Source organism: Crocodylus porosus, unplaced genomic scaffold (genome assembly GCF_001723895.1).
Source record: "Crocodylus porosus isolate Cpor-Errol unplaced genomic scaffold, CroPor_comp1, whole genome shotgun sequence".
Classification (NCBI taxonomy): domain Eukaryota; kingdom Metazoa; phylum Chordata; order Crocodylia; family Crocodylidae; genus Crocodylus; species Crocodylus porosus.
This window is the reverse complement of record NW_017728950.1, coordinates 62,519,168-62,537,101: the sequence shown is the minus strand read 5'-3', so window position 1 is coordinate 62,537,101 and position 17,934 is coordinate 62,519,168. Positions and strand designations below refer to the sequence as shown.

The 17,934-nt window shown below is 43.3% G+C and overlaps 1 protein-coding gene across 2 annotated transcripts in view; it reads right to left on the bottom strand.

Annotated features, from left to right (window-relative positions):
- The window catches only part of FAM189A2 (family with sequence similarity 189 member A2), a 49,069-nt gene that overhangs the window by 17,448 nt on the left and 13,687 nt on the right, over positions 1-17,934 (bottom strand). For both annotated transcript variants that reach the window (XM_019555232.1, XM_019555231.1), the window contains 3 exons: positions 14,478-14,585; positions 14,199-14,332; positions 7,102-7,231 (listed from right to left, as the gene is read on the bottom strand). In XM_019555232.1, coding sequence (XP_019410777.1) covers positions 7,102-7,231; positions 14,199-14,332; positions 14,478-14,585 — 372 coding nt within the window. The remainder of the gene's footprint in view (positions 1-7,101; positions 7,232-14,198; positions 14,333-14,477; positions 14,586-17,934) is intronic.

The following is a 17,934-nucleotide window of genomic DNA, read 5'->3' as shown; positions in this document are numbered from 1 at the left end:
GGACCAGTGTTCCTGTGGTCTCAGCGAGGGCTCACGTTCTCCCCGAGGGAAACCAAGGAACTTACCTGCCACAACTTGGATCTTCCTTTCAGTGGTGGGGTCCTCTCCTGTGGTCCCTTGTGAGTTGGTTGCACTTTCTGGTGGGTATTTGTGGGGCTCCACCTCCCCTACACCCCAGTCTTGCATCAGCCTCTAGGATGGCTACTTGATGGTCAGTTGGTTCGCCCTCCGGTGTTAACTCCTGCTCTCTTCTCTTTGGCTGGGCTCCTAATGACCTCTCCCAGCCCTATGTCTCTTCAGGATGCTAAGCCATCCCTGCTGTTCAGCCAGGTCTTTTGTTATTGCTCAGTTGCCTGCAGTGCTACCCCAGCCGCTCCTAACCCCAGAGTGTTGCCTGTGGCTCTGACCCTTGTCTCGGGGTCCCTCTAGGAAATCCATGAAAGGAAAAGTAAAGAAGGAAATTAACAGAAAGGACAAGGGCGGTAGGACCTTGCCCTGTCCCCAACTCACAGGTCTGGCGTCTGTGACTCCTGCAGTCCCTTGCTGCCTGTCCTCACTCCTTCAATTTGTTGTGGACCCCTCCAATAGGTCCAGCCCTGGGCCCCTTGATGGCCACCAGCACAGTCCATGCCCAGCATGGGAAGAACTTTTGTCGCCTTCTCCCTGCTGTGCTTCCCTAGATGTCTTCTTGCCGCTGGCTTTTATTTCGGGCAGGCGGCATCCTGAGATGACATCATCTGCCTGTGCTGCTTTTAACCAGAAATAAACATAGCTTATGAACCATGCGGGTGCTCCGTCCCAGCATGACTCACCCGATTCTTCCTGGCCTGAAAAAGGTAAGTTCACCCTGTCTTCAGGGTTTTTCTTTCAGGGATGGGCTGTCTCTGTCCTGGGTCCTGCCATGGAAGGGGTCTCCTGTGTCCTTGTTTCCACCCCTCTGGGACAACAGGGAAGCATCAACAGTCTTCACAGCAGACGCATCTTCACGAAACGTGTATTGGGAAGTTGCCTAATTAACTCAGCAGTAAACGTCTCTTCCTCTACACGTGGCCCTATTAGGCTACAGGAAACTAATAAACTCCACAGTGGGATACTCCTTGTAAATACAAGTACTGTCCTGCTGCAGAGTTTTTTTGTGTGCAGCAACATGCATGTAGATCCTGACCTGGCTGGCTGGGGCATGAGGTACTTCAGTGCAGAGGCTGCCTACTGGATAGTCCCACACGAGAGTACCCTCATGCCCCAGCCAGCCACTCTTCAGCATGATGAACTGGATCACAGCAGCCCCAGGCTGGCAGGCTAATCCCCAGATCCCCCTGCCAGTTGGGGCTGCTCCAACCCAGCTCAATGTGCGGCAGTTCCAGTCGCAAGTTCAAACATTGTGCCCAGAAGCAATAAATTCTGTCATGACATGCAACAGAGCTTATTGCTCCACGTTAATTGTACATGTAGATGCACCCAATGTCACCTGTCCTTGAGCCAGACTAAAACTCTTGTTCTTGTCAAGGATTTCTGGAATTAAGCATTTGTCCTCTAATTGATGTTTCAGTTTCCTATTTCTGCATATTCATCATCCAATCAAAATGCTGTGTTTCTTCTTAATTAAGAAGTTAAGTACTGATAGATATGACAGAATACTGGTTAGGCAGCATCATCTATGCCTTTGACCAATCACAACTTGATGAAATTGCACAGTTGGCCAAAGAATATGGAGAAATCTTCAGACACAAAAATTCTGAGCATCAATGCTCTGAAAGATCCTGCTATATGGTCAGTCACCAGTGACAACATTTTTCTTTTGTTTGTGAATGCTGGACCAGTTCAAATAAACTAAGAATTTTCCTGCCTTTGGATAGTAGCAGAAAAAAATTCTCAGCTTTTCATTTTTCATGCCAGTTTTCAAATAGAGACTGCTTAAAATGTGTCTAGCATCCCTATTCCTCTTCAGCTGATTCTGGACATTGCTTCTGCTCCAAGTTTATTAATTCAAGACATTTTGCTTTAGCCAGCAATGCTGTTTGAGACTGTAAAAACATATAATGGATACTACCAAATCATGGAAAACCAGTAGCTCATAAGAATAGCCATCACCAGTAGAGAAACTTGGATATTAGACAGAAGTAAGATTGCACTAGTGATAAAGAATATTAATTGCAAATTAATTCTCCGATAAAACAGCAGCAAACTATTTTGGAAAGACTTTTTGATTTGATCAGCTGAATGGGACAGAGACATTTTCCTGCAAGGTCCCAACAGCAAGCTCTATTCTTCCCTTAATGGAATATTTTTAAATTTGTGAAGTGTCTTGGAAAATACAACCTTACAATGAAAAAACATTTCCTATGAACTGCCTTGAAGGAAATTCATGATTATTATCTGGGCAGAGGTATTCAAAACAAAATCATTCAATCCAGAGGATGATCAAGAAAGAAATTATTTCTACCTTAAAGGCTGCCAAGTATTGCTCAATTAAACCTGATTGCATTCAAAACGTTAGTAACTAAAGGGAAATGGCAGTGACAGTTAATTTGTTTCTACAGAAGCAATGAAGGTAAGAGAAGGCAGCTTTGCTATCAAAGAACACTGCTGGATTTTTTAACATGATAAATTCTACAATGCTAGAATGACAAAAGCTCCCCTTGAACAATTAAAGGAAATAGGAAGCTCTCTCAGTAAACTGAGGGGTCAAGGCTACAACAGTGGGGTGAATATGAAGGACAAATAGTGGAATTCAGAAAAGAATTCAGGACCTTAGCAAGACAGCATATTTTGTCCCAGTCTAATCACATTCTTTGAATATTGTTCTTCACACTTCATCCTTCTATGAAGTTGTATTTTTCAATGTGCTTCAAAGGGTTGGTACTCTTTTGTAGTGTTGAAATGATAGGGGGTTTGTGTGGCTTTCCTGAAGCACTGGGATGCAATGGGCAACATGTGAATAACTTGTTTCCAAAATCTTTCAGTGAAACAAAATGAGAAAGCTGAGTTTATACAAACTGTCTATTTTGGTACCACATTTTGGAAGTCTATGAAATTTTAATTTCACCTGCCAGTAATTCAAACCTCAAGGAACCAAAACTCAAAGCAATGGTTCACAAGATCTACAACTATACATTTCTGTGCAGTGTGGCACTAGGGCATGATATGGTTTATGAAGTCAACATCACAAATAAAATGCTTCAAGAAGTTGAAGTGGATATAAAACAAATTGCATCCATCAAAGCCTCAAAGGATTTTCTGCAAAATACCATTGTGACATGGGATTCACAGAATTCACAGTCACATCCCTGACTGATGCCAAAGAACTGGCAGATGAGCTGGAAATCAATACTAATTTTCCACAGGAAGATCAACTTAAAGCACAAGCGAATAAAAAGGATGTTTGTTTATCAGGTCAGATGAACTGTTTACTAATCGAGAAAGGAACAATAAATATATATTTTTGTTACATTTTGAATCCTGCCACGGAGTCACTTGAAGAAAGATTTTTTTTTAAACTATGAGGAATGTGATAAGCTGTTGGGTTTTTGTATAATTCCTCAAAACATTAAAGATGCCCATAAAAATGACAATAGCAGTGCATTGCTTGAAGGAAACTGTGAGAAGACAGCATAGTGAAGAGCTATTTCTTACATAAATACCTGGAACACTGTAACAAACTTGGCAAGGGAGGCAAGCTGGAACACGCCCAAAAGCCATACTGGAGTTTCTGAGCTTTAGCACTTGTTTGCAAACATACAATTGCTCTCAGGACTCCATTAACTTTTCCTGTATCTGTCACAAAAGGTATACTTATGTGCTACAATGTCTTAGTGTTGGTTGCTGGGTTTTCCTTTAGTTTCATTTGAAAGCCAAATAAAAAAGAGTATTGATCTGAAAGATGCCATCCACAAATTTGTATGCATTAAAGCAAGAAAAGTTAAATTCATGGCCAGTTCCTAGAAAAGGGGAGATGGGAGTTGGATCACTTCTTTGGGTGGTGGGAGATTAGCATGAATGCCTTACCTACTATGGTGTTTTCTAGAAAAAAGAAATAATCTTGCGTGCAAAGATCAGATGATGGGCTACCAGCTCTTAGGTAAACACCCAAAGCTCTGCCAATGGAGACAGTTTCCCTCTTGGCCTTGCTCCCTGGCATGATGAATCCTGCCTTCCTGACAGCCTGGTGGTACAGCTTCAAGAGTTAGGATTTACAGCCCCTGAAGCCACTGCCAAATTAGCCGGAAACATGCTGATTAAGTCCCTCTCTTGGACAATAGGAGTCCTGGGTCCTTGATTTTGCTTAGAGGACCCATTATGCATTTTATATTACACAACCACTGGCTTAAGAAAAGAACTAAAAAATCCTGGGCACAGATACTAGAACCCATGGCTAACCACAGTGAATATATAGAGGACTGAGCTACAAAGTCCAGCTCCTTGTATACCACTCTTCCTAGCCCTCTTACTGCCCAGGAAGGTATTTTAATGGCTGGGTTAATCCCAGGGCAGGAACACTCACATGCACCTGTTGAAACATCGGTGTTTTCCATAAAACAGAGTGAGCATACATGATTTTTGTAGTAACAATCAATTTTAACCAACAATCATACAAATGTACCATTTCATGAAAACATTACAAGGCAGTTCCCATTCACAAATCCCTTTCCTTTTTATGCCAGTGGGGAAACAAGTTAGGGCTGTATTCATGGATGTCCCATCCCATTTCCTCCCCAACCCCACTTATCCCAATATGTCTGATTGGTCAGAGTTGCCCCTTACAGAATAGCAAACCAGATCAACCCAATTTCTTTCCCACCTGTGGAGAAGAAGTGAGCTACACTTCCTCCTCTTTCTCTCTGACATCCAATTACATCTTGAAAGACCAATCTGAAACAATAGAATAATTGGAAATTTTTCCCTCTCTTCTCTCTGCTTTCCCCCACTAAATTGCTTTCAACCCATCTGAATGTTTTTCTGCCTTTACTAGGTGCCACAAATTTACCAATGCTCTTCAGCAATCCCTGTTCCTCTTCTCTCATTAGGGTTTTAAGTCCCAGATGCAGGTTCTCTGCTTCCAGAAGGATTTTTGACCATGAGCACAATTATTATTGACTTGGTTTACTTGGTAACAGTAAGTAGTGATTTTATGTACTGGGCCATCGGGTCTGGCCTTGGCAAGTTAGCGTCTGAAATCTTTGTTTCACTGTTCTTGAGTAAAAAATCAATAGGAACACCCTGTGACATTGCCACTGTCAGAATTACAGTACCTTATCTGGTGTCCTTATTGATTCCGGCTACAGACAGAGCAATGCAGCTTATTACTGTGCCTTTTGCCCATACTTGTTTGTCTGCCAGCTCCTGATTGGACTGCGCCAGCCAAAATTTAACCAGGTTACAGATAGTCAGAGTTCCTGTACCTCTCACGTGTCTCCCCATTGATTTGCATGTCCTGATGCCAGTGGGCTTTTATTTCGTTAGATGTATACCTCTCATAGTTTTCAGTCCCTAGAATGGAGATAGGCACCTAAATATCTTTCAGATTCTGCACCTTAATTTCTGTGCTTTAACTTACAAATAAGACACTCATACTTCTTAACCTCACAGGGGAAGAAGGGTTGTAAAGATAAGTAATAAAGATTCAGAAATACACAGAACCAAATGTAGGCAGAGCTTTTGCATACAGACTGAATCCTGGTTGTCAGACAAGCAGGAATTTGCTGCTGTTGCATTTAAAATAGAAAGATTCCCTTTCCTTGTTGGGTATTAGACAGATGTAGCCAGAACCAGTCAAAGCATTCTAAGCTATTTCATTTGTTCTCATTTACAAGAAGGAAATATCTCCCTATCACCTTGTGTGGAGCAAGACTTTGAGAGGGCTAGCGTAGGAGAAGCAAATAAGCAGGCGGAACAGAGTTGGCACATGAGGGAAGAAGCAATCTGCTCCATCTAAACAGCCAAAGGTGGTTTCTTCCCTAACCTCGAGAGACCTTCTCGTAGTTCTGTGCTCCAGTCAAAATTATATTACTATTTAGTGCTTGAGTAATGCACTTCACACTCTTGCTTAGGCATATGCATGGAAGATCTTGGTGTGACAGTCACAGGACTCCATACAAGCAGATTCAACAGGCGTCTGACTAGACCTCTTACATGTACACATTGATCCAAAGGATTCACAGTTGCTTACTAGTACTTTTCAGCTTTTCCTTTTCTTGCTTTTTTCAGTGGCTTACTTATTTTCCAGCCTAAATGCATGCTCAGTGTTTTTAGCACCACCAGTCAGGAACCTGCTCTCTGCTTGCAGATTAAATTATAAATATACCTCAAATGTGAATAGTAAATGAGAGATTCCACATCCTTCCTAGGTGATCTATTTCAGAGCTTAGCCAGCCTTATGGTCAGACCAATGATTCTCAACCAAGGTGATGGGGTACCCTAAGAGCTTCCACCAGAGCTTTTGAAAGGTGCCATGAGGTGTGAGGAAATAAGCAAGGAGTGAGAATACAAGTAGATAAATGCAAGCTTAGGCTTGTGTGTGCCTGACTGATCCCTCACCCCCACTGTCCAGCCCCTCTTCAAGGAAGTAAGCACTGTAATAACTACATTAATTTTTGGGTGCTACTCAAATCACAAAGGTTATGGAGGGGTGCCTCATGTCCAGTGAGGGGTGCCTCAAGTTCAATAACTAATGCTTCAAGTCCAAAAAGTTGAAAACCACTGTGTTAGATGGTTCTTCCTAACATCAAACATAAATAAAAATGGCTGTGATAGAAACCTGCTAATGAATAGGAGAAGATGTGGAATGCTAACAGATTTATGTTTGTGAATTACCTATTTGAAAGCTATTTTAGGCTTCTTAAAATATATATATCCTACATTTTCTTAAAAGTCTGACCATGAACACCTTTAAATTCTGTTCTGCTGAATTTCTGATTACCTGTGAGAAATAATTGGGTAGATTCTGATGGCAAAGTTTTCAGTATTACAAGATTTTGTTCACAAAAGTAATATCCCTTCTTACGTAGATAAATATGAAATGTACAGTTTCAATTGTCCTAGCTTTAAGTACAACTTTATCCATTCAGTAAAAAAGAAAGGTTAGCAGCATCCCATGGACTGTACCTGCTCATGACTGATTTGGCTCACCACAGCTTCATATGGAGGAGGTGGATCCAGGGGACAGAATACTTCAACTCCTTTCATTCTAGCTCCATAAATATGTGGCAATGGAATAACATCAGAACTGAGCATTCTAGAAAAAATAATCTTGATATTATTCTTCTATTCAGTGGATGTATCCACACAAGACATTTACTGTGGAGTTGCCCAATTAGCTCCTCAGTACGTCTCAGTGTCTACACATGTGGCCCTATTAAGCCACAGGAAACTAATAAACTCCACAGCAGGTTATACATATAAATAAAAGTACTATCCTGCTGTGGAGCTTTTTCATGTGCAGCAGTGCATGTGTAAACTAGACACTGACCCAGCTAGCTGGGGCACGAGGGTGCTTTGGTGCAGGGGCTGCCTGCCATCTAGTCCTGTACTGAAACACCCTCGCACCCCAGCCAGCCCCTCTGTTACACGTTGAGCTAGGTCACAGCAGCCCTGGGCTAGCAGGTTGACCTTCCCAACCCCATGTAAACATGGCACCCAGGAGCAATAAACTCTGGCATGATAAGTACCGGAGTTTATAGTGTTGCATTAATATGCATGTGTAGATGTGCTTAGTGTAGCTTTCTACCTTCAGAAAGTAACACTGAGCTACAGAATTTCACTGGGTTTGCTGTGGTAAAAGTAAATGAACTTATGGAGAACAAGTATTCAATGGGAAAAATATCTGGGAGTCTTCCCAACCAGAATGTTGACTGGCACTCTGAAAACAACCTAAGAAGAAACTTACCTCAGGGAATCCACCTTGGCTTTAATAATGAATCTAGTTCATAAAAGGATAAGCATTTGGGTCCCAAGTAAGCAAAGTGACCTTCTAGAGTTGGGCATCTGAAAACAGAAGCAGCCAAAATCAGACACCTTTGTCTGTATGTACGAGTTACGGAAATCCCACTTATTTTTTTTAGAAAGAAATGTGCTCATGCCTTTAATGTCTAAATATAAGCACATAAAAACAGGGACCTTTAAGCTTAAGCTCTCCTTTTGAAACAACTGTCCTTGAGAATTTGCAGTGAATAATGATACATATAGATATGATTAACAAATCTTATTGTCATCTCATTGTTCAGTTTTTGATGCGTGTCCCCTGAAACCTGAAGTACAATAAATTCTTTTCACACTATGCTTCTTTTATAGAAAGCTAAGCCAGGAGAAAATAGTGCAGCTCTATTTTCTGACTGTCGAACCTGTTGTTGCAAATGTCAGTTCTGATTACATGTAATTATCCCACCAAATTTAACATTTGAACAAACAAACATTGGAACTGACATACAAAGTAATGGTTTCCTGCAAAGTACTGAGGCCAGACTTTGATGCAGAGATACTGGGTTTTACAGTCTATACTGAAACCTTAGTTTTAAGCCAATTTTCAGCAACAGTTCACATTTTCTATTTTCAGATTGTGAAAATACATATTTTATATTGCACATAATTATTCAAAAAGGCCACTCATCCTGCACCACTTACGTCAAACTATATTGGATAGATGATATGTTAATATGAGAGTTTGATCCCAAACCAAAAACTGGTAATCGAAACATTCTCAGACTTTAGGAAAGTCCAAATACAATCTCAGCTTCACAGCTTTGGCCACTTTTAGCTGATGCACTACAGAGAAATATGCTGTATGTTTGACCCATTTCTCCTTTCTCCTTAAGTGTAAGGAACTTGTTTAGGCCCGAGAGCTGTGAGGGGAATAAAAATACCAAAATATATTTCTGAAGTGTTTGTGAAGAAACTGAAAGGAGGCTGCAGGGGAGATGGATTAAAGGGTGATGCAGAGAAGGGAAGAGGAATATAGTCACTTGTTTGCAACTTGGGAGAAGGAGAAAGAAACCCAGAAACCAGGGTTCAGAGTGTTTTTTCCTCCCTAAAAGTAACAAACTGTCATTTTGGAGAACTATGAAGGTGAGCATTTCAGGATTTTTTTTTTTCATTACTTCTGTTTGCTAGAGGTATACTGAATCTGGGAAATTCTGTTTAAATGTCTGCTATGACAAATGAACATGCACCCGATAGGAACATGCACCCCGTGCACCTTAACGAATTTTTCAGTTTTATGCTTTTCTGAAGCAAGTTTAATCTGATCTAGCCAGGGTGTTCCTCTACCATCGTAGTCAAGATTTTATATTAGGTAACATCTTATTTGGAGGCATGGAATAGAAAAACATAAACCAGATATTTTCCCTGGTTAGTTCTTAAGCAGTTCCAAGGAATCATGGACAATTTGTTAGATTGTTTGTGATTTTTCAATTTCCATTCTATCTTTAGGGAGAGGAATTCACATGGTAGTGAGTCAGGGAGTTTCTATCAGTCTAAGTAAGGAACTGTAGCCATCATTTATACTAATTTTCAACTTAAGTCAGGGATGTCAAATTCACTTTGCTCCCTGGTTTTGATCTGAACCAGAGGACATACTGGAGGGCAGATCTAGCAGTGGTAGAGGAGTGAAAAGTGCTGTCAGCTCAGAGAGCCATAAGGATTAATACAGCCATCACATACCTTCTTGCCACCAAAATGCATCCCCAGAAGGGTTGCATACCCCAGAATTCAGTGATAGGCCCTGCCCCCATGCCCCCTCCACCCCAAAATTTCCAGCCCCTTCAAGAGCTCCACTGGGCTAGATCCTAGCTTAGAAAACCATTTCCTGAACATAAGTTATATCCCTTCTATTCTCCTTTACCAGCAACTACATTACAATCCAAAAAGTTACAGTCAGGGGGATTCCCCCAAGGTTTTAATTCTGGGGACATCAAAATTGACCCAAGTGGTCATCAGAAGTGGGGGACAATGACAATTAAGATGTGCCTCTGTGGTACAGTCTAACATGAAATAACATGGCAGTATAAAGCTTTCTGTGAAGAGGATGGCTGAGAGTAGAGAAAAAGAATTTAAAGCATTTGCCAGGTATTTTATTGTCAATAGAGTCTACTGATTAAGACCTATGGTAGAACTGTTTGCTGTTATCTGGGGCGTCAGAGCAAAGAGTTTCCTTTTCCCTCCCCTACTGATGGAAGGAAAGACTCCACTCTATACCCCTTCCTCTCCTGCTACCTAAAGGTTCAACAGATACAAAGCCACACTTGAGACTGCTGCCATCATGGACACATCCAGATGAGTGCGGATGTGTAGTATGTGGCACTGCAGACCCATCTCCACACTGTGCATTCTCCACACTGTTACTTTGCAGCGTTGGCGGGGGGAGGGGGAGGGAAGAGGGGGTTGATACGAGGAGATCCCAGGGCCAAAAAAACCCACAACAAAAAAAAAGCAGAGGGGCAGTGTGGCAGCACACACTGCCAAAAACCAGAGACTTGACAGTTGGACCTATCCTCTGGATGCCAGCCAGGCTCCCTGCTGCACAGTTGCTGCTGCTGCAGCTCCTGGAGGCCCCCAGGACCACAGGTAAGGCTGCTGGGGCCAGCGCAGTTGCTGGCCCCAGCCTCCCTTACCCCACCTAGGTTAACCTGCTGCACACCAGAGCATGCATGGTACAGGTGCTCCCTGGGGGACAAGCAGCAGCAGCACAAAGTGTGCCCCTCTATTTGTTCCCAAGGAAACATGCATTCCCACTCATGGGGACATGCCCCATGTCTTCAGTTGAACCATGTCATTAGGTCTTCATCCTCACAGAATCTTTCAAGTTTTTTGTTAATGATACCATGTCCAATAACCATAAAAATAACAGCAGTCACCAAGATATGCAGCAGCTAAAAAAAGAAAAGCACATGATGGTACTGTTTAAATACATAGGCTTTCATAGAATCATAGCAAAAAGTTCTGGAATGGACCTTGTAAAGTTATCTAGCACACCTTCATGCCTCAAGGCATGAACAACCATACATTTGTCATTTTAGAGAATGCCTTCAATCACTAATTTAGCTTTCAAGCCAAATGGCAATGGAGTTTCTAGCCCTTGAGCAAGAAGCTCACTACTCAAAATGAACTCCCTCCATTCATCTAATTCACACACAGCAGAAAAATCACACCACCTGACTGTTTCTTTTCCAGGGTGTTCTTCCTGTAGAAAATCTATATCAGCTAAAGCTGTTACGTAATCTTGAAAAATTACTTAATCACTATATTTCCATACGTTTAAGGAGAAGGATTATAGGTAGGAGTGAAATATAGAGCATCCATAATACTAGTTTGCTGTATGTATATGCTTGACACTAAATAAAACAAATTTAAAAGGCTTCAGGGATAGCACAGGCCATGAACGAACAAATAAACAAATCCATTGGCTTCATAAGGAGTGGATTTGGCTCTGCAGTTTAAAGGGTGGGGAAGAATGTGTGCCTGTTCCAAATGTGTCCTTGGCCTGCGTTTTGGTCACTGCCCCGTTTCCTTTCTACTGGGGATGTATCTGGTTTGGAGGCTCCCCAAATGTGCTTCACAGATGGTGTTTCCATCCCTTTAATGTAGTTTCTGGCTGTTCCCTTTTGTAGTGGGGTGATATGGTTTTGGAAGATGAATCCACTGGAATCCCAGCATAGAAAGGCAGGTCACTAACAATCTTGGATTAGATGCACATGCTGGGGAAGGAGAAGGTAATAAAAACGGAAAGGTCGGCTCAAGTCTAAAATCACGCACTGCTGGACACTATGGATCCAAACAGGGTGAGTCATATTTCCTAATTTGCCAAGAAAGGAAATTAAATCTGTCTGTTGCTTTCTACTTCTGCACTCAGCACCCTCTCATAATGCAGTGTAACTGAACAACAGGTCCTTTAATGTACTGCACACTAACTCCTCTTGTCAGTGACTCATGAAATTACATTCCCATCTTCTGATAGCTCCAAGCCTAATGTAACATCTCTAAAACAGATTAACAATGATAAAAATACTTTTACTTTCAAAAGCCTTTATTGTATGTACAGCAAAATAAAATGTCACTCTAAATTTGCTAAGAGACGTGAAACTCTGTTTAGGAACAATCAACTGAATGGTAGGGGAAGAAACTGCTAATTTATGTCCCACCTTAATCTGTTGTCATAATTCAATTAATCAAGCCTGACTACCTAACAGACCTATTCCTATATGGTCATCACACAGCTACGAGGCACAAGGCCATGATTCTATGTCTCATCTGAAAGACAGCACCTCCAACAGTACTGTGCACCATCTTTTTAACTAATGTAAAATTAAAGTAATCCAAAGAGGATTTTTCTCTGCAGTATAAATACCTTATCACCACTTTAAAGAACATATCTCTGACTATTTTTAATAATTGTGATATCAGTTAATTGTTAAACTTATAGTACTGCCTCAAACAAAAATGGGAGTACTACTGTGTTAGAGGCTGTAAGTATGCAAATAAATATTCCTACCAGGAAGAGTTTAGCCCCTGAAATGACATATCAGACAAAAGAAGAAAGTAGTATGATCCTTTTTACAGAAGAGGAACTGAGGTATACAGTGATTATGCTTCCATGGAGAAGCACATGAGTATACTCTACCCTTGCATAGATCTCTTTTCACTGTTAGGGTTTTGCTGCCTTGCCCAGGCTCTCAGGTGTCCTAATCCAGTCTCTTATTCACAAAACCATCACAAAATGGCAATATGAGACCTAGACTACCATTTACTAGATGAGACATTTTATAGAACCTTGATTAGTGCACTGTCACTAGGGAGTCTGGGAGTCTACCTATATCATCCTCCCTGAAACAATGGAATAAGCTAAACTACGGGTGGGCAATTATTTTGGGTGGAGGGCCACTTACTGAGTTTTGGCAAACCATCAAGGGCTGCATGACAGGCAGCTAGGGGCAGAGAAATATTAATTTTCTAAATATTTTAGGGGCCCCATGGGCTGGATAGAATGGCCTGGCAGGCCACATTTTGCCCACCCATTAGCTAAACAGTTTCAACTAGCTGGATTCAACTCTGAGAAACACGATTTTAAAAAAATGAGTAGATGCTAAAGAGAGGGCAAAATTGAACTGCATCAGCATTGCATCTAGAAAAGCAGAGCAGTCACAGCAGGATCACTGAAGGTACAACCTCATGGTGATCAGTAGAACCTCAGGTGAATCATATGACAAGATAAACTCAGCATCTTGGACTGTCATATGTTGCTATGTAGTTGCTGATCATGCAGACTGCTATCCAAAGAATCCCTGGAGAAGTCCCAACATTTACAGATTATAAACACTCTGGGACAGAGACAGTCTTTACTACCTATTTGACAGTCCTTGAAACTGAAACAATTTGTTATGCTCAGAAGAAAAGGACAGATTCTTAGAACTGCTCATTTGGTGCCTACTGCAGGTTAGGAAAGGGCCTGCAACTCTGAGCTTTAAGAAGCATCTTACAGTATATGCTGATTGCAAGCTTTACTCAGGCTCTTGCTGTAGGGAGGGGGAGGGCGGAAGGGTTCCCCAAATCCATCTACACACAACAGCCTCTCTCCTGACTTGTCAGGAACATTATGCTAAAGTCTGAGGGCGGCTCTCCACCAATCTGGTAACCTGTGAATGTGTAGTGAGTACAGCACCAGTGAGAACCCAATAAACTGAGTATGGCTTTGTAGCAGTGCTTACTTACACTCAGGTTAGCTATGCAGCAAGGGCAAATCTTTAGGCCAGTCTCAGTAGCTATGATGGGTAGGCAAGGCAGTCCTGGAACACAAAAGCACTTTTCCCCAGGCACATTCTGTGCACCAGGGGAACAAGTGAAGGTGGTTCACAATGCTGGCTTACGTTTTAATATTTCTTTGTGCTCTAGAAGCATTGCATAGCAGTTGACTATGCCCTTCTGTCTCCAGCTTGGCTCAATTAATACTCTTTACAACATCACAGAAGCTCTCAGTCATGCCAAATTACAGTACTTCTCTTACTTTAAAGCAAGCTTCTGTATGATCATAGGCAAAACCTGCAAAATTATGCCGTCAGGCCAGACTGAAATTACAGTAGCTTCACTGTTCCCTAGGCCACTCAGTCTTTCAAGAAAATAGTAGTACTTTACAATGAGTTATAGCACAAGATGTTTTTAATGACGTGAAGCTATCCAGAACAGACACCAAAAAAGGAGAAGAGATACATCTTTACCTGCGATTCATTCTGGGTGTGCAAGAATAAAATGTTGCAAAATATGATGGAGGTGGTACAGGTGGAACAAACTCTTCAGGATCTGAACTGTGGTGTTGTTCTTCACCTTCCTCTGCAGATACTTGAGATTCATCCTAATTAAATGCAATCTTTGTTAATAAAAACACTTCTCCTTACCAATGTAATAAAAAAAGAAACCCACCACCAAATCTACAGCATTGCTGGTTTATCATCATCACAGTCACTATAATGATTAGATAGTGCCTTGCACTCACTTACTATGCATGATCTTCTTGTTGAAAGTATCTGAAGGTAACGCAGGGCAGCTGCTACCAAGCAAACTGTGGTGGTCAGAGCGTTCAAGGCGCACAGAGCAAAAAGAACTTTCTGAAGAACAAACAGTTGATAATAATTATAAATCAAAACATCTGCAAATGTCAAAAAGAGCAAGATGAAGACAGTTTTTAAATCTGTATTTGACTCAGTCTTCCAGCTGGACAATTCCTGTAATATGGCTAATGTCTATGGGCCAACAAGGATCCATTAGATAAAGTACAGATCAGGGAGGGTTTTGGGTTACTGGAAAGTGATTCAAAACCTTTCCAAGCCAGGTGTTCTGGCACTCCTCACCTGCTCACTGTGGAAAACCTAGCTGTGATAGAATAATTATGATAAAGAACACAAGGGACTTTTCCAGCTACTAATGGATGTTGTCTTGGCTGTTGTGATGTTATAGCTGTTGGTAACCCAGGATGGCCTGAGCAAATCTGAACAAATGACAATGGATCACATTCTATTTGATCCATTTGACAATGGATCAAATACCTTAACTAGGTTTTACCTAGTTTACCACTTTCAAAACTGTCTAAAGTCAATTGAAATAGAAAAGTCAAGGTGCAGGTGCTGGTTTTCATTTATGGCACAGGGGTTTGTGTGCTGACCTGCTGGCATAAAGATTGCGAGTTGAAAACTGGGTGTGGACACAGAGACTCTGCTGGAAAGTGTCTCTCCAGTGGACCTGAGAAAACGTTTTGCTAGGAAAAGATGGGATCAACCTGACTTCACCTTGGGAGAAAAATCCAGCATCATACTTACAGGCTTGGTGGTGCTACGCTCACTAGCACTGCGACCAAAAGAGACTTGGGGGTCTTGATTGGCCACATATTGAGCATGAGCCCCCAGTGCGATGCCATGGCTGGCAGAGCAAACCAAACTCTGGCATGCATCCACTGATGCATCTCAAGCGAAACCAGGGACATCATCCTCCCGTTTTACTCGGCCTTAGTGAAGCTGCAGCTAGAGTATTGTGTCAGTTTTGGGCCTCCCACTCCAGAAGGGATGTAGATTAGCTCGAGAGAGTCCAAAGGTGAGCCACCCATATGATCAAAGGCCAAGAGAGCAAGCCTTATGAGGAAAGGCTGAGGGACATGGAACTCCTTAGCCTGGCAAAGAGAAGGCTCAGGGGGGACTTGGTAGTTGCCTATAAGTATATAAGGGGGGTGCATCAGGACCTGGAAGAACACTTGTTCACCAGGGCTGCCCAAGGGATAACTAGGCCACAAACTTCCAGAAGGCTGATTGAACAAACAACTTGGGAGGAGTATACGAGTATTGCTCAGACATTCAGGGATGAAGTCAAAGGCCAAAGGCCAAAGGACAATTGGAGTTGTAACTAGCAAGGGTTGTGAAGGGTAACAAGAAGGGTTTCTACAAGTATGTCAGTAACAAGAGACAGATCAGGGAAAATGTTGGTCCCTTACTGAATGGTGGAGGCAACCTTGTGTCAGAGAATGCAGAAATGTCTGAAAAGGCTCAATGCCTTTTTCACCTCAGTCTTCACAGGCAAGATAAGCTCCCAGACTATTCCACCAAGTAACACAGTTTGTGTGGCAGGGGGGAAGGGGGAGGTGAGCAGCCCTCAGTGCTGAAAGAACAGGTTAGGGACTACCTAGAAAAGCTGGATGTATACAAGTCCATGGGGCTCAATGGGATGCACCTGAGGATGCTGAGGGAGTTGGCTGAGGGAGCTGGCTGATGTGATAGCAGACCCACTGGCCATCATCTGTGAAAACTCATGGCGATCAGGAGAGATCCCAGGATGACTAGAAAAGGGCAAACATAGTGCTCATATTTAAGACAGGGAAAAAAAAGGAGGATCCAGGAAACTATAGATCAGTCAGTCTCACCTCAGTCCCTGGAAAAATCATGGAACAGATCCTCAAGGCATGCATTTCTAAGCACTTGCAGGAGAAGAAGGTGATTAGGAACAGTCAGCATTCATTCACCAATGGCAAGTTATGCCTGACCAACCTGATTGCCTTCTATGACTGGTTTTGCGGATATGGGGAGATTAGTGGATGTGGTATACCTTGATTTTTAGCAAGGCTTTTGATAGGGTCTCCCACAACATTCTTGCAGGCAAGCTAAGGAAGTATGGGTTGGATGAATGGAATGTAAGGTGGATAGAAAACTGGCTGGAGCATCAGGTTTAGAGGGTAGTAGCCAATGGCTCAATGTCTAGTTGGCAGCCGGTATCAAGTGGAGTGCCCCAGGGTTCAATCTTGGGGCTGGTTTTGTTCAATGTCTTTATCAAAGACCTGGAAGATGGCATAGAGTGCATCCTCAGCAAGTTTGCAGATGATGCCAAGCTGAGGGGAAAGTAGTCGATATGCTGGAGGTGGGGGCTAGGATTCAGAATGACCTAAACAAATTGGAAGTTTGGACCAAAAGGAATCTCAGGAAGTTCAACAAGGACAAGTGCAAAGCCTGCGCTTAGGACAGAACAATCCCATGCATCAGTACAGGCCGGGAGTTAACTGGCTGGGCAGCAGCTCTGCAGAAAAGGACCTGGGGGTTACAGTGGACAACAAGCTGAATATGAGCCAGCAGTGTACCCTTGTTGCCAAGAAGGCTAACAGCATACTGGGCTGCATTGGTAGGCAGGACAAAAGCCTGGCAGGGCTTGCCCCCCCAGGCAAACCCTGGCTGGGATCTGGGGCTAGGGAGGGGAGGGAGGGGGTTTAAACCTGCTCTCTCCCCACCTCACCCTGCGAGACCCTGGCTGGGTCACAGCCACACCCCCTACTCAAGCAGGGAGTGGGGACCTGGCAGGGCCTGCCCACCTCCCCAAGACAGACCTGGGCTGAGGTCCCATGCCACCAGGGACAGGGTTTAAACCTCCGCCCTCCCCAACTCAGCCTATGAGTCCCTGGCTGGGGTGTGGCCACACCCCTCACTCTCCACTTGAGGTGGGGGCACAAAACCCTGGCAGGGGCTGCCCCCCACCTCGAGCAGGCAGCAGGGGATGGAAGCCTGGGAGCGGCTGTCCCTCCAGGCAAACTGGGGCTGGGGTCCTGTGTAAGCCTAGGAGGGGGTTTAAATCCCCCTCCCCGCACCTCAGAGTGGCAGCCCCAGACTGGGGTCTGACCAGGCACCTCACTCTTCCCTCAAGCTGGAAGGCAAAAGCCTGGCAGGGGCTGCCCCCATCAAACTCTGGCCAGGGTCCCTTATGGGACTAAGAGGGTGCTTAATTCCCCTCCCTTCCTGCCTTAGTGTATGAGCCCCTGGCTGGGGCATAGCCAGGCCCCCTCCTCTCCGCTGGGGGGGAGGCAAAAGCATGGCAGGGACTGTACCCCCATCAACAGGGAGCAGGACAGCACAAGCCTGGCAGGGGCTGCCTCACTTCCCTCCACCAGACAGAACCCAGCTGGGGTCCCCTGCAGGGCAGGGATGGAGT